This window comes from Capra hircus, chromosome 20, assembly GCF_001704415.2.
Source record: "Capra hircus breed San Clemente chromosome 20, ASM170441v1, whole genome shotgun sequence".
In the NCBI taxonomy this organism is placed as follows: Eukaryota; Metazoa; Chordata; class Mammalia; order Artiodactyla; family Bovidae; genus Capra; species Capra hircus.
Window position 1 is genome coordinate 35263583 of NC_030827.1, and position 15942 is coordinate 35279524.

Genomic DNA, 15942 nt, shown 5'->3' on the forward strand with positions numbered 1-15942 from the left:
GCTTCTGGTGTTGTTCAGGAATCAAGAATTGAGAAGGAAATGGCAACACACTCCGGTATTCTTGCCTGGAAAATTCCATGGACAGAGGAGCCTGGCAAGCTTTAGTCTACGGGGTCACAACGAGTCAGACACGACTGAGCATACACACACAGGGATCAAGAAAGTAAAAGCAATGTTTGTTTGTTCATTACCTGAAGGGCTGGATAAGGAGTTAAACGTCCTGATTCTTAGTCCATTCCAAGATATCTTAACTGATATCCTAATTATGCATATCCTAATTATTCATAATTGGTTTGAGGAAAAGCTTTTGCTATTTACAGTTGAGATGGGGAGACTGCCATGTATCAATGATGTAGCTAGATTAAGTGATAGCTAAGAATAGGAATGTTTATTAAAGAACTATAATGTTCAGATGCTTCTGCAAGGTGGGTGTATATGACCATTTCACAGATGAGAAAAGAAAGGCTTGGGGATGTCAAGCAACTTACTCATGGCCCCAAAACTGAGTAATAAACAATTAAATGAATATGAGTGGTGAAATCTGAATTGAAACTCAAAACTCTCTATGCCAGAACTTTTCATTCTTCCCTCGGCCATGAAGCCACTGAAGCACAATAAAGATATATATAGAAATGGCAAATATAAGACATTTGTTTCCAGAAATGCAGCTGTGAAGGGAATGAGAAACAGCAGCTGTTAACTAGAGTGAGGGACAAGGAAGTAAGGATATTGTTGTGTTTCTTTAAAGTACAGGAGATCAAACCACGTTTAAGATGGGAAGTGCATCGTAAAGACTGAAATACAGTCCAGAGCACAGAGTAAGTGCTTAATAATTGTTTCTTACTTGATGAAAGTGAAGGAGTTATTGATTAATGGAGCAAAGTCTATAAAAAAGCAGGCATGTTATGAACCAAGAATGGCAGTTAGTATTGGTAAGAATGACATTTTTTCCAGAGAATCAGAGGCAAAGGAAATAAGGGAAGCAAGATGAAAGGAGATTTTAAGTTAGAACAAAAGGTAAATGGGGGTGGTCCAGTAGAGTGCTCTCCATGATCTTGGTAAAATAAAAGGTAAAGTATCCGTGGCGAACGAGGAGGGAGTGAGTGGGTCCAGGAATGTAGGGAGCTTTTAAACAACTATTATGGTAAACGTGATAAGGTCTCTGTGAGACCAGATTCTGAAGAGGCTGTGTTTAGGTAGGTGTAAATGACTCGCTTGGGCAGACAATTACTAGGGACCCCATCAAATATACACTTAGATTGTTCTTAGTGCAGAGTTTATCAGCCTAGATTCAGGAAATACCAGACAATTGCTAGAGCTTTTTGTCCCATTTGGATAAACAACAGCCATATGTCGACCTACGCAAGTGTATAGAAGATAAAAGTTTATATTCCACATTGCCAACTCAATGGCTAAATCTTGGGGCAGTGTAGTCCAGTTCAGTCACTCAGTTATGTCCGACTCTTTGTGACCCCATGAACCACAGCACTCCAGGCCTCCCTGTCCATCAACAATAGCCGGAGTCTACCCAAACCCATGTCCTTTGAGTCGGTGATGCCATCCAACCATCTCATCCTCTGTCATCCCCTTCTCCTCCTGCCCTCAATCTTTCCCAGCATCAGAGTCTTTTCAAATGAGTCAGCTCTTCACATCAGGTGGCCAAAGTATTGGAGTTTCAGCTTCAACATCAGTTCCTCCAATGAACACCCAGGACTGATCTCCTTTAGGATGGACTGGTTGGATCTCCTTGTAGTCCAAGGGACTCTCAAGACTCTTCTCCAACACCACAGTTCAAAAGCATCAATTCTTGGGGCAGGCACATAATAATTCCCCAATAAATAACTGAAGACCTTATAAAAATTCAAACTATTGATTTCAAAATAACTCAAGTCAGGATAGCTCAGTAATGATTTTTCTTTGTCACATTCCTCATCCTTATGTGATCATCTTTTATGTTTATACTCTGCTTCAGACTTTTCAAGATGCTTTCAATACATATCAGCTCATCTAATCTTTAAACCTTTATGAAATAGTGGGGGTCATACCACTCCCATTTGACAGATAGAAAAATTAAATCATATGGAAATTAAATGATTTGCTGAAGATAAAGGACTGTTTGGTGTAAAGCTGGTGGTAAAATCAGTTTTCTAATGTCTGACTCAATTCTAAGACATCTCAACAAAATCATGACTGGAAATTAACTCTACAGTCAAGTTTTTATGGCGATTGGGGATGATATGATACATTGTTTGGGGGGATGTTTTAATATTTATTTTATTTATTTGGCTGTACTGGGGCTTAGTTGCAGCACATGTGATCTTTGATCTTTCGATTGTGGCATGCGAACCCTTAGTTGTGGCATACAGGATCTAGTTCCCTAATCAGGGATCAAGCCCCAGCCTCCTGCATTGGGAGTGTGATGTCTTAGCCACTGGACCACCAGAGAAGTCCTCATAGTATCTTTGGTTTTCTTAAAGAATCCATGGATTGAAAAGGAAATCCAGAACCACAACTCAAGATGCTCCCTAGACCTCGAGGACCGTGAAGGTTACAAGCACCTCCTTCATCAAAAGCCATCAGTGTCAGAATCTAAGGGGTAGATTTCCTGAGTCCTCATAGATCTTTACATTACAAGAGTATTGTCACAATACCAGGAACCAGTATTTATTAAAAACAAAAAAAAGATCTCAAGTACAAAGTTTGTGAAATAACACAATTTCCATTTTCTATATATAAGTATACTACCACTGTCAAAGTTTCTTCGTTAATTATCCCCTCCCCTTCTCCCCACTCATTCTTCCCTTCCCCTTCAATTCTGCTTTTCCATTTATAGTTTTAGATCCTGACATAACGTCACCACTTTGGGTAGCTGGTGTTTCAGTGAACCTGGAACCACCCTTCAGGGCGGGGCAGATAATGCCTGGGGACTGATGGCAGACTCATGGAGGCCCCTGCCAGGCATTTCCTCCTAGTAAAATGGCCCAAGTGTTCCACCCATGTGTCAGAGCACATGACTTGTGTAAGGCCTCTACTAAGCTCCCCAAATTAAAGAGAATGAAAAATTCAAATCAGAAGTTGTTAACTTCCCAGATTCTTGAGAGCTGTTTTCACGTCCTAGACAGTTCTGCAATTTCGCTCCCCTTCGTTCACAACTCTTCCCATTTTTCTGTAACCAGTATTAACTGCTCCCTACTGTACGTATGGTCGGTTCTCTTTTGTTTTTGCTATTAGGCATACTTTAAAATTATGGTTAAGAATTTTATTATCAAACTTATTATATCTCTTGTGGAAGTTCAAGTGTTACAACTAGGTGTAAGTCAAACTCCCATTCAGCTTTTTAGCAAAATGGCCAGCATCTACTTGAAGCCTTAGTTCAGTTCAGTGCAGTTGCTCAGTCATGTCCAGCCCTTTGTGACCCCATGGACTGCAGCACGCCAGGCCTCCCTGTCCATCACCAGCTCCCGCAGCTTACTCAAACTCATGTCCATTGAGCCAGTGATGCCATACAACCATCTCATCCTCTGTTGTCCCCTTCTCCTCCCACCTTCAATCTTTCCCAGCATCAGGGTCTTTTCCAGTGAGTCAGTTCTTCACATCAGGTGGCCAAAGTATTGGAGTTTCAGCTTTAGCATCAGTCCTTCCAATGAATATTCAGGACAGGACTTCCTTTAGTATGGTCTGGTTGGATCTTCTTGCTGTCAAGGGACTCTCAAGAGTCTTCTCCAAAACCATAGTTTAAAGCATCAATTCTTCAGTGCTCAGCTTTCTTTATAGTCCAAGTCTCACATCCATACATGACTACTGTAAAAAACCATAGCTTTGACTAGACAGACCTTGCTGGCAAAGTAATGTCTTTGCTTTTTAATATGCTGTCTAGGTTGGTCATAACTTTTCTTCCAATGAGCAAGGATCTTTAATTTCATGGCTGCAGTCAACATCTGCAGTGATTTTGGAGCCCAAGAAAATAAAATCTGTCACTGTTTCCAGAAGTGATGGGACCAGATGCCATGATCTTAGTTTTCTGAATGTTGAGCCAACTTTTTCACTCTCCTCTTTCACTTTCATCAAGAGGCTCTTTAGTTCTTCTTCACTTTCTGCCATAAATGGTGTCATCTGCATATCTGAGGTTATTGGTATTTCTCCTGGCAATACTGATTTCAGCTTGTGCTTCATCCAGCCCAGCATTTCTCATGATATACTCTGCATATAAGGTAAATAAGCAGAGTGAAAATATACTTAAGGCCTTAAGCCTTAAGCTCCTATTAAATGGTCCAGGAACATAATTCCTGAATCTGGCTTGGGATGAGAGTGGGCAGTAGGATATAAATTTACCTGCTTAGCTCACTGCACCTGAGCGGTCCTGGACTGTCCAGTAGTCTTGCTCTATCTGCTACTATGTGGCCCATATCCCTGCACATTTCTCAGAGGAAGAAATTCCAAATGGTCTTTCAATTCTTGTAAAGCCACAGACTACCTAGGCAATATTGATATCTCTGAGACTTGAGGGATAAGACCCAAATAGATAGATAGATAGATTGATCAGAGTTTTGGTTGTTAACTCTCAAATTTTACATTTCTAATTCTTGATACTAACTAAATTCTAAACTTGTTGTTCTTTCCCTTTGTTTTACTTCATATATTTTAGATCTTTTCATGATTTTATTTCAAGCTCCTCAATTCCAAATCATGAGACATTTTTTGCCCTGTTAACCTGTATCAGTCATCTATCTTTGGGGGCCTATTTTCCACTAACTCCTGGATGTCTACTTTCCTGCTATCTGATTGTCAAATTCTGAAACATGTATCCAAAACACCACTTTATTTGAATTCCTTTCTAGATTATCTTATAGTCTCCAGAGTTAATATTGCCCTAATAAAACTGAAAACAGTTGTTCAATATTTCGCTAAGAGGCAAAGCACCAATTAGAAAAGTTGGACTTATGAAAATCTGTTAGTACGTCCATTTGAACTTAGCAATAATTTCCATCTCATGACTTTAAGAGCATGGACAGAACATAGCAGAAAGGGCACAAACATCATAAGATATCAACTAAGTTTTATATTCTGGCCAAGTTTGAATTCCACCTCTGTTGCTTACTGACTCTCTGAATTTGGGTAGTTTTCTTACTTATCAAATGGAAACTAGATAACACCTAAAGAAGTGTTATGTAAGTTAAATAAAATTCCATGTGCAAAATGCCTAAAGTGGTTCCTAGCAAAAAAAATGATTTATTAATGTTAAAATTAATCTCAGAAATTTCCTATAGATTTATTGTTTCTGTTTCTTCTTTATTTGCTTTATTATAATTCAATATCCATTCTTTGCTTCCATGACATCAGACTAGATTTTTGCTTTTGAGAATTCTGATATTATTAATTATATTTTGACACAATTTTTGAAGTTTACATTAAGATTTTAAAGCCAATCATATTAGAGTAAGGCAAGTCTACCTGTTTTTTGCCTCCCTGAAAAACTAAGATGCTTTTCCTTAGTATTATTTTGTATGCATGCAAATATATTCCTTGTAGTATTTGAAAGTGACCATAGATTTTGCAAAGCAAAATATCCCATTGCTAAATACTAGTGTAACATAAGAATACTTTAGTGTGTGTTCCCTCAAGTTTAATGAACAAGACACTTATAGTTTAGTGTCTCATTTAGCCTGTCAGACTATCTCTAAGAGTTTTCCAAAAGTAATTTGAAAAAACAAACCATCCAGTTCTCCGTCACCCAGCTCTCCCTTCCTCTGGTTTGACTGCACCCTCAGGCACGCCCTCTGGTGGTGGTGGTGGTGAGATGGCTGTCGTAGTTCCCTGAGGACCCCTTGGAGTTACAAGTCCAGGCAATCACCCCACTTTCTGGACAGCTCAAGTTATTATAACCAGAGAAGAGGGATTTGATGCCCGGCAAGAAGAAGAGCAGGGGGCCGCCCCAGCAGCCCCATCAGAAAGCCTCCTAATCCTGTGTAAAGATAAATCCGTAGCACAGAGTTCAGGGTAGGTTGGGTTCTAGTCGACCCAGTTCAGCATTCCCCAAACCATGTCTATAATTTCTCACCTTCAGGCCTTAGATCACTCTCATGTGCTGGGGTCTCCCACTTGTCAAAACATTTTCCGTGAAAAGATGTCAAAATGGCTAGTAAATAATTTTTCTTCTCTTTGGATAATGGTTTGTTAGGGCTTCCCTGGTAGCTCAGTCGGTAAAGAATCTGCTTGCCGTGCAGAGACCCACGTCCAATCCCTGAGTCAGGAAGATCCCCTGGAGAAGGAAATGGCTATGCCCTACAGTACTCTTTCCTGGGAAATCCCATGGGCAGAGGAGCCTGGCGGGCTACAGTCCATGGGGTGGCAGAATCGGACTCGACTTGGTGACTAAACCACCAATGGTTTATTAATATCCATTCACAGTGGCTTATTCTCTTTGTGTAAAACTTTCAAGTCACTTATGATTCTATCAAACCATATTATTTATAAATTAAAATAACAATCTGCATTTTCATCTGTCTCATTCACTAGGATTTTTAATATTTGTTTTACGAAAGAAGAGGTAAGTAATAATACCTTATTAGACAAATGGTCCTGGGACATTCGTAAATGACTTATGAACAATAATAAACCCATAAAAATAGATCCTGATCTCACGTCTAATTCCAAAATAAATTACTAATAATTTTTAAAAGTTAAATGTAAAAACATGTATCCAATTAGAAACAGGAGAAAATATAAGGTTAATAATTATGTGTTCTCAATTGACTATGCCAAAGCCTTTGACTGTGTGGATCATAATAAACTGTGGAAAATTCTGAAGGAGATGGGAATACCAGACCACCTGACCTGCCTCTTAAGAAACCTATATGCAGGTCAGGAAACAACAGTTAGAACTGGACATGGAACAACAGACTGGTTCCAAATAGGAAAAGGAGTACACCAAGGCTATATATTGTCACCCTGCTTATTTAACTTCTATGAAGAGTACATCATGAAAAACGCTGGGCTGGAAGAAGCACAAGCTGGAATCAAGACTGCCGGGAGAAATATCAATAACCTCAGATATGCAGATGATACCACCCTTATGGCAGAAAGTGAAGAGGAACTCAAAAGCCTCTTGATGAAAGTGAAAGAAGAGAGTGAAAAAGTTGGCTTAAAGCTCAACATTCAGAAAACGAAGATCATGGCATCTGGTCCCATCATTTCATGGGAAATAGATGGGGAAACAGTGGAAACAGTGTCAGACTCTATTTTGGGGGGCTCCAAAATCACTGCAGATGGTGATTGCAGCCATAAAATTAAAAGATGTTTACTCCTTGGAAGGAAAGTTATGACCAACCTAGACAGCATATTCAAAAGCAGAGACATTACTTTGCCAACAAAGGTCCGTCTAGTCAAGGCTATGGTTTTTCCTGTAGTCATGTATGGATGTGAGAGTTGGACTGTGAAGAAAGCTGAGTGCCGAAGAATTGATGCTTTTGAGCTGTGGTGTTGGAGAAGACTCTTGAGAGTCCCTTGGACTGCAAGGAGATCCAACCAGTCCATCCTAAAGGAGATCAGCCCTGGGATTTCTTTGGAAGGAATGATACTAAAGCTGCAACTCCAGTACTTTGGCCACCTCATGCAAAGAGTTGACTCATTGGAAAAGACTGATGCTGGGAGTGATTGGGGGCATGAGGAAAAGGGGACGACAGAGGATGAGATGGCTGGATGGCATCACTGACTCGATGGACGTGAGTTTGAGTGAACTCCAGGAGTCGGTGATGGACAGGGAGGCCTGGCTTGCTGCAATTCATGGGGTCGCAAAGAGTCAGACACGACTGAGTGACTGAACTGAACTGAACTGAGGGTAGGGAAGGCCTTCTTAAATGTAACTCTAGTGACAAATTATCCATGAAAAAAATTAACTAATCAAATTCAAGAAAAAGTAGTTAGCCTTAAATATCAAAAAACTTTAACTTTATGACAAAAAGACAAAAATATCTCTAACATATAAATGTAATCAGAAATTTTCATTTATCAGATTTATAAGGGAACTAATTATCCCTACCTCAACCCCAAAAAAAATGGCTGGCAAAAGAAAACACGAGCTAAGCCTGTGAGATTTTCTCCTGTCAAGCAATGTCCCAAGTGATGGGTGTAGGGACTGGACAATTTTTAAAACTCCAAGAGGACTAGGATAGTGAGCAGAGAGTGGAGTGAAGTGAAGTCTCTCAGTCGTGTCCGACTCTTTCCAACCCCATGGACTGTAGCCAGGCTCCTGAAAGGATAGTATTTTTAATAATTACCATAACAGAGGCAGGAATATCTAAAAAGAATTAGGAAACTTTTTATATAATATATAAGCAGTAGAAAAGTGGTTGCCAGGGGCTGAGTTGGGGGGAAAAAGGAGAGGTGGTTGGTCAAAGGGTAAGATGTATAAAGTCTGAGGATCTAAAACAGAACATGGTGACTACAGTTGATAACACTATCAGCTGACAACACTATACAGCTGTATAACTGAAATTTGTTAAAAGAGTACAACTTAAGTATTCTTGCCACCCTTCCCAAAAAGACAAATACGTGAAGTGATAGATATATTAATTAACTTGGTGGGGAGAAACTTTTCACAATATATATGTGTATCAAATCATCACACTATACAGTTTAAAATTCTATTTGTCAGTTATACATCAGTAAACTGGGTGGTGGGGGGTGGGGAGAAATGGAACAGTTAAAAATCTATGTCCCGTGATACTGAGAGTATTAAATTCTTTAAAGCATTAATTCAACCCACAATGCATTTCCTTCATTATTATGTTTAAAATCCTCATTTCTGCATACTTGGAATGGTCAGTTCTTGCATGGTGAAGATTTGTCTTAATTCACAGTATTTTTTGTTTTGCTTCGTAGGTACCAACAAAGGACCAATGACTTTCTCAACAACTGCCCTGCCACCACCTCCACCATCCCATCCATCCAGCCAACCACCGTTGCCAGCATCTCACCCAACACAATTGCCAGCCCCAAGTCTACCTCCCAGAAACATTAAACCTCCCTTAGACCTCAAGTAAGCAAAAGATTATTTCGCCATTTCTTTGTCAGTCTCTTGTCAGGAATTTTCAAACTATGCTTGGCTGAGTGCTGAGGGTTCCATGTGACTCTGGTGGAGCCACAGAAGTGGTCAGTTAGCAGGGAGAAGAGATGGCTTAGCAAGCTGCTCTCACACCTCCATATCCTTTAGCAGTTCTTATTTATCTGCTTTGGCAATGGTTTTCCCGTTAAGAGTTCATTTGAGGAAAATTTCTAGAGCCTTTTTCGAAGTTCTGAAGCATTCTTCAGGTCAACACAACCACCATCTCCTTAATCTTCATCATTTCCACCACCACTACCATTATCATCACTGCCACCATCATTTTCATGCCACCATTATACCACCAGTACCACCACATTTTATTGGTGGCCTGTAATGTGCTAGGCACTTTACATATATAATCCTTATGACTTTATTGAGTGGGTAGTGTTTTCATCATTTCACAGATGAGTAAATGGAACTTTACAGAGGTTAAGTGACTCTCCATAGCAGACTGTCCTGTATGCTTTTAACCACTCTGCTAAATAACTTCCTATAAGTAAAAAAATGGAGGTTTTCTCTAAGTAACCAGATTTCTGACTGTGTATTTAAAAAACAGGAAACTTATTCAAGCCCACTCTCACTTTTCTTAGATGGTACTTTTTAGACATGTCAAAACTGTATATGTTGTTATGCACAGGCTCTTTATCCGTGATTTACCAGAAGAGCTGGCTGAGAAAACAACAAGCAGAAGACTGGGATAGAATGAAATATTGTGTTAAAGAGAAATAGACAACGGCAAGCATAGATTCTATTGGCAAGTCAGAGTAGATCTTCGATTTCTTCTTCCAAAAAATTGTTTTGCATGGTTATCCTTTACCACAAATATGCCAAAAATACTTAGCTACAGTTGTTTCTCCTTCACTTCAGTCCCCTACGAGGTTGATGTTCACTACATCTAAAGTACTTAATATCCATAATCCTCGTGATAGACTCAGTTAATATCATGTCTGATTGACAGCTTTCCTTCAATGCTGATAATTACAATTTAGAACAAGAGTTGAAAACACACTTGTCATGGGTGGCTAGTGCTACGTTTCACTTTATTAGGCTTTGATGGGGAGTGAGGGGGTACTGTTGGTTAAAAGCAAAACTCCAGCTGACTAGAAGATGTTAGAGCAGTTTACTATCTTACAACCTGCATTTTACATTTATGTTAACCACATGCCCTTCCAGGCATTCGCGTTTATGAATCCTAGTTTATATGACAACCAGCTACCAAAGCAGAATATGAGCCATTTGCCTAACATATGAGTGTCAAATAAATATTAACTTAATTAAAATAACTAATATGTGCTCTTATATAAACTTGATTTCTGTATAAATTGCTTTCTTTTCACATGTATTAAATCCTATGTCTTTATCCTACTCTGAAGAATTTAACCCATTACATTTTGATCTCAGTACTTTTGAGGCTTATTAAAATGACTCTATCCCAACAGATGGCTTTAATTAGGCTTCTGGATCCTGTGTAATTCTAGTGAGAAATTTCAGTAAATACCTTGAGTATGAATTCTTGATAATTGATAAGGCAAAAAGACTGGTAATTCTTTGACTGAAGAAATCATTGAGGTGGGTTTATCACTATTCCTGTTGTTTGAGGGTCCCCAGGACTAGTCCTAAGTTTGGTGCTCAACCGCAAGGACACACAGGACCTAGCATACAGGAGTACTTGTGGCTAAGATTTATCCTAGTCATACTCTTCTAAACTTGGCAGTGGACAGAGTAAAACTGCTCCTTTCTCTAGCTACAAAAATGCAATACATGTGTGGTATTGCTTTCCAGGGAAGCCGATTAAAGTCGTCTTTCTATTGAAAGCTGCCACCTAGGCACCTTCTGCCTAGCAACATCCAAAATACCAGACTTCTAGAAGTAAAGCAGGTGTTCACCATAAGTCGTGTTGTTTATACAGTCTAGGCACAGCAAAGCACTCTTAGCATTAGGCAACTTTTCCTATCAGTGCAAGGAATGCTTTAGAAGTTGAGTTTCCAGATATAAGCCAACAGACTATCTTGGTAGAAGATTCTTTTTAAAATAGCAGCTTCAGGCCTGCTGCGTTAACTCTTTTCTGTAAACCTGCCCCTAGAATCCACTGTGATAAGGTGAGGAATACACAGGTGTGGAAGGAAGAACAAATTTCAAAGAGACCGGAAGCCTGGAGCACTGCAGCCTACCGATGTTGGTCAATTTCCCACATTTGTAGGAAATTCTTACAAAGTCAAAAAGAGTCCACCAACCAACCAGGTTCAAATTTTTGCCTGTAACATTAGAAATTAGCAAAATCCAACAGTTGTAATAAACTTAACTTCATCCTTATTTCCATTTTATTAAGGACTCCTAATTCAAAAGTCTGATTCATTTAAGAGTTACCAACTCCTCAAAATGTATATTCTCAGACAAAAAAAAGATGCTGAGACACAAGAATTTAGATGTTACATTGCCTAGATATGCTGGAACTGTCAGATCTAAAAGTTAAATATCAGATGAAGATGAAAGCTAAGGAATATCTTTCAGAAGATTATTTTTTCAAAAGTAAAAATGTGGTATATGGTGTAAGACTTTCAGGCTTCCATCAGAGAGCCCAAGTAAAATCCAAAATGAAGAAATATCTAGGTTGGAAACTTTCCCCCAAGCAGGGGAAGCTAGAAAAGACACAAAGAGGAAATGAAAGTAAAGTAGGTCTTGATAGTCAGACTCACAAATTTATATTTCATGCGAGAGGGAAATTTATAGAATGATCTTTAAGTAAAATTGTGAAAGATGGGTGTCTCTGTGCTTTTACTTTGCACCACCACCCTTCTAGTAATGATTTTGTGAGGCACCAGTTCGTGCCTTTGTAATAGAAGTTCAGGAATTATCAGTGAACAAAATAAAGATCCCTACTCACATAAAGCAGGTGGCAAGAGACATAAGGGAAAAAATAAGAAACTAGTAAAGGATATAGAATTTTAGGAAATATCGAGTGATATGGGATAAAGTAGAGCAGGTTAGGTGGTGTGAGGGCTGGGGACAGTGTGTTGCAACTTTAAAAGGAGAGATGAGGGTCGCTCTCCTTATAGGAAGTTATACTTGAGAAAAGACTCAAGGCAGTAAAGGCGTTTAAAGCATGCACGTATCTGGAGGAAGACCATTCTAATCAAAGAGGACAGACGGGACAAAGTCCTCGAATGTCTAGGGACTTGGAAAGCGGTAACTGAGGCTGAAGTAGATGGAAAGTATAGTAGAGACAGACTCATGCAGACCCTGCAAGTCGTGATAGTGATGATGGCTCTTATCCTAAGTGACATGGGAAACGCTGAAGAGCTTGAGTGGCTGCTGCTGCTGCTGCTAAGTCGCTTCAGTCGTGTCCAACTCTGTGCGACCCTAGAGACGGCAGCCCACTGCTCCCATCCCTGGGATTCTCCAGGCAAGCACACTGGAGTGGGTTGCCATTTCCTTCTCCAGTGCATGAAAGTGAAAAGTGAAAGTGAAGTTGCTCAGTCAGTGATGTTTTCAGGCTCACGTTTTGTGAGTATTGCCTTAATTGTTGCCTGAAAAGAGGTAATAGGCAAATGTTGAAGAAGGAAAACCAGTTAGGCAGATCCTACAGAAATGCAGGCAAGATATTCTAACCAGGATGGTGCAGTGGAGATGATGACAGGGGTCCAGATTCCGGATGTACTTTGAAGGTAGAGACCACAGAATTTGGACTTGGGGTATGAAAGGAAAAGAGGATCCAGGGCGACTCCAAGGTTCTGAGCCTGAGTAACTCTAAGGATGATGTGTCCATAACTGAATGAGACTGGCTGAATGTGAGCAAGTTTGGGAGTGGGGAAAATCAGGACAGCCCAGCTGTGCAAACTTGTGGTGTGCATGCAGGCAGAGATGTTGAGGAGACAATTAGGTGTAAGTGAAGAGCTGGAAGGGAGTTCTGAGTTATAAATATGTGTTTGTCATGGGTGTATACTCCATGCTTCAAGTCAGACACTGTTAGGATCACAGAGGAAGTGCATTCCTAGAACCAAGGATTAGAAAAAGAACCAGTGCTCAAATGAGGGACTGGCTCTCAAGAGGCATAAATGACTGATAAGGTTCACATATCCCCCAGGGTGTTGAGTCTGTGTTGCTTAAGGCAAGGAAAAGAACTTCTAATGTGGATCAAAGAAAGAATTTCAGAAGATCACATGGCCATTATTACCTGCCTACTTCCTAGAAGTCACTTGTAATTATATTGTTCAGGTCAGAATTTTCCTTAAGAATGTAAAGAATTGGAGGCAAGTGAGAATTTAAAATAATAAACATATTTTAAAAGAAAGCAGTTGAAGCCAAAGTTATAGTGCATTTTAAGTTGTATTGTTTCCCCACCTAGTGGTCAGAAAGCAGCTAGCTCCATGTTCTATTTTATTCAGATGTCTGAAGAGGAAATGAAATGGGTCAGAAGAGCTCATTTATCATTTTCAGTGTTCAAATCAACTTCTTTAGGGTAACATATTTCTTGGTGCCACTTTAAAAAAGTAATTATAATTTTAACAATGTAACTGATTATTCATATGAATATAGAACCAATAGTTGAATATTTTAGTATACAAGGCAAATTACATGGTTATTAATAGTAATGAGACAGGAAAAGCGAAATAATAAAAAATAATAACTAATGTAAATGACTAAAGTTGAAAAAGGGAAGTTTAACCAGATCTTATTTTTAGGTCATTCTTAGTGTAAGATTTTTCTGGCTCTAAAATTAGAGGAAATGTAAGAATTCACCATTGTAACCTTTTTTATTAGTTAGAAATATTTAACATTTTCTGGAGTTTGAGACTTGCCGTATCAGTCATACACTCCCAGACAGACTTACCTAAGTCCATTGGCTTAAACAAGTCATCATAATTGTATAATTTCTCATGCGTTAAATACAGGAAGACGTGTTCCAGAGAAAAATTCACTGGATTTCATTTTCAGTGAGGGCAGGCATGGAACAAAGTGTCACTTAGATTTCCTCTGTCTTTAAAAATCAAACTGACAAATACTAAAGTCACAGAATAAAGGTCATGAATGGCAAATAAGGTATAAAGGTCAATAGCGTCCCATCTTTAAAAGCCAGGAAATAGAGTTCTAATAGCTTTCTGAGCATGACAGTCATAACATTCAATTAATTTTGCTTTTCTTTTTTAATTCTGTATGCTAAAGTAGAAAAACAAAGAACTATAGTGAAAGACCTCTTGAATAAACGTCCTTACTGTAGCAACTGATAAGCCTCCTTTTCTTTTTCACCCGCTCCCTCTGCTTCATTTTCTAGGACTTGGGTTGTGACTAGTTTCATTGATTGTCTGTTTCTCTCTGTTTGGCTTTTCTCAATGCCTGTAACACTTTTTTTCTTTTTTTACAGTTTGATCTGGGTCTATCCATGACGCTCACCTCCTTCTCCCCCTCATCTTTCTTCCTTTTATTCTTCACTGTTATTCCTATTCTTAATATTATTTCATACTTAGTGAATATTTTGCTGTTCTATATGTGTTGAATTCAGACCTATATAAAACTAAAATTTAAATGCTATAATGTTGGGTCCATGAATATATGCATGCATGTAAACATTATCTATAAGTAATAAATGGTTTGAATTAAGTGTAAGTAGATATGAATGAGCATGCTACCCAGATCTTCATTTTGCAAATACCTGTTACTCTTCGGTGTGTTTCAGGAAGTTAACTGCAAGTCCAGTAGTCTTTTTAACTTAATATTATTTTCAAAAATAATAAACAGTTTGCTTTAGTAATAAATGCTAGTTTCTTAGTGTTACTTAGACAGCATTAACTTAGTCAAAAGTCCTATACCTGACAAGAATTATTCTAACAGCTTCCTAAAAATGACAGTCATAATAATAAATTAACTAACAAAGACATAATCTCATCATACCAAGGGTTTACAGTCTCGTAGTAGGAATGAAGTGAAATGAAGTGAAGGAATAGAGACCTGCAAGTAACTGCTGTATAATTACAGTAATCCAGAATAGTCTCTGTAGTGAGCAATGTATGACATATGGAGGTAGCAACTGCATGAGCTTGGGAGAGTTGAGATAACTTCACAGAGGAGGGAGTGTTTAAGGAGAATCTTAAAGATTAAGGAGGGCCTCCACAGGGGATGATGAGAAGGGAGGATTACTCCAGAGAAGGCCAATAGCATGGGCTAAGCATGGAGGAAACAAGAAACCAGTCTTCAGAGAATAAGTGAATTCAGTGTTACTATCTGAAAAGAAAATATAAGAAGAGGAAATATGAAAAATAAAACTGTAAAAGAGCAGGACTGATCTTCAGGACCTGTACACTATGAAAAGGACAATAGGCTTTATTCTATAGGATGTCAATGTATTTTGATGTCTGAGGTGTTTTACGTCTTATGCTTTTAATTAATACTCAATTTACTAAAGTTGATAGTGTAAGGGCCTAATTTATTTTAAGTGCTTAAATTCACATAATTTGCTATGCTATTTATACACCCAGTAATTTTTATTTCAATAAAAATTATTATTTTCAGGGGGATCTTTGATCAATGATTGGACAACTCAGACTAAATTCTTTCATATCAATACTTATGCTCATAATAAACTTCGTTTACATGTTTGACATTGCATGTATGAATTTACATACTGAATTTTATTTTTAAGCATTTCTGATGCCTGACTGAACAAATTTCATAACTTTACTCAGCAAAACCCTCCCAAGAACTTGTAAACAACTCATAAATCTATTAAATCATATCCAGTTCCTTTAAATAGTCCAGTTGCATTTACAATTGGATTTTTCAGATGCTTTTAAAGAAACATATTTATTTTTTAAAATGTTAAGCATATAAAAGGCAAGGAGAAT

General features: G+C 38.5%; 1 protein-coding gene across 2 annotated transcripts in view; it reads left to right on the forward strand.

The window, feature by feature from the left end:
• The window catches only part of FYB (FYN binding protein), a 172368-nt gene that overhangs the window by 115930 nt on the left and 40496 nt on the right, over positions 1–15942 (forward strand). For both annotated transcript variants that reach the window (XM_005694771.3, XM_005694772.3), the window contains exon 3: positions 8881–9037. In XM_005694771.3, the coding sequence (XP_005694828.2) occupies positions 8881–9037 (157 nt within the window). The remainder of the gene's footprint in view (positions 1–8880; positions 9038–15942) is intronic.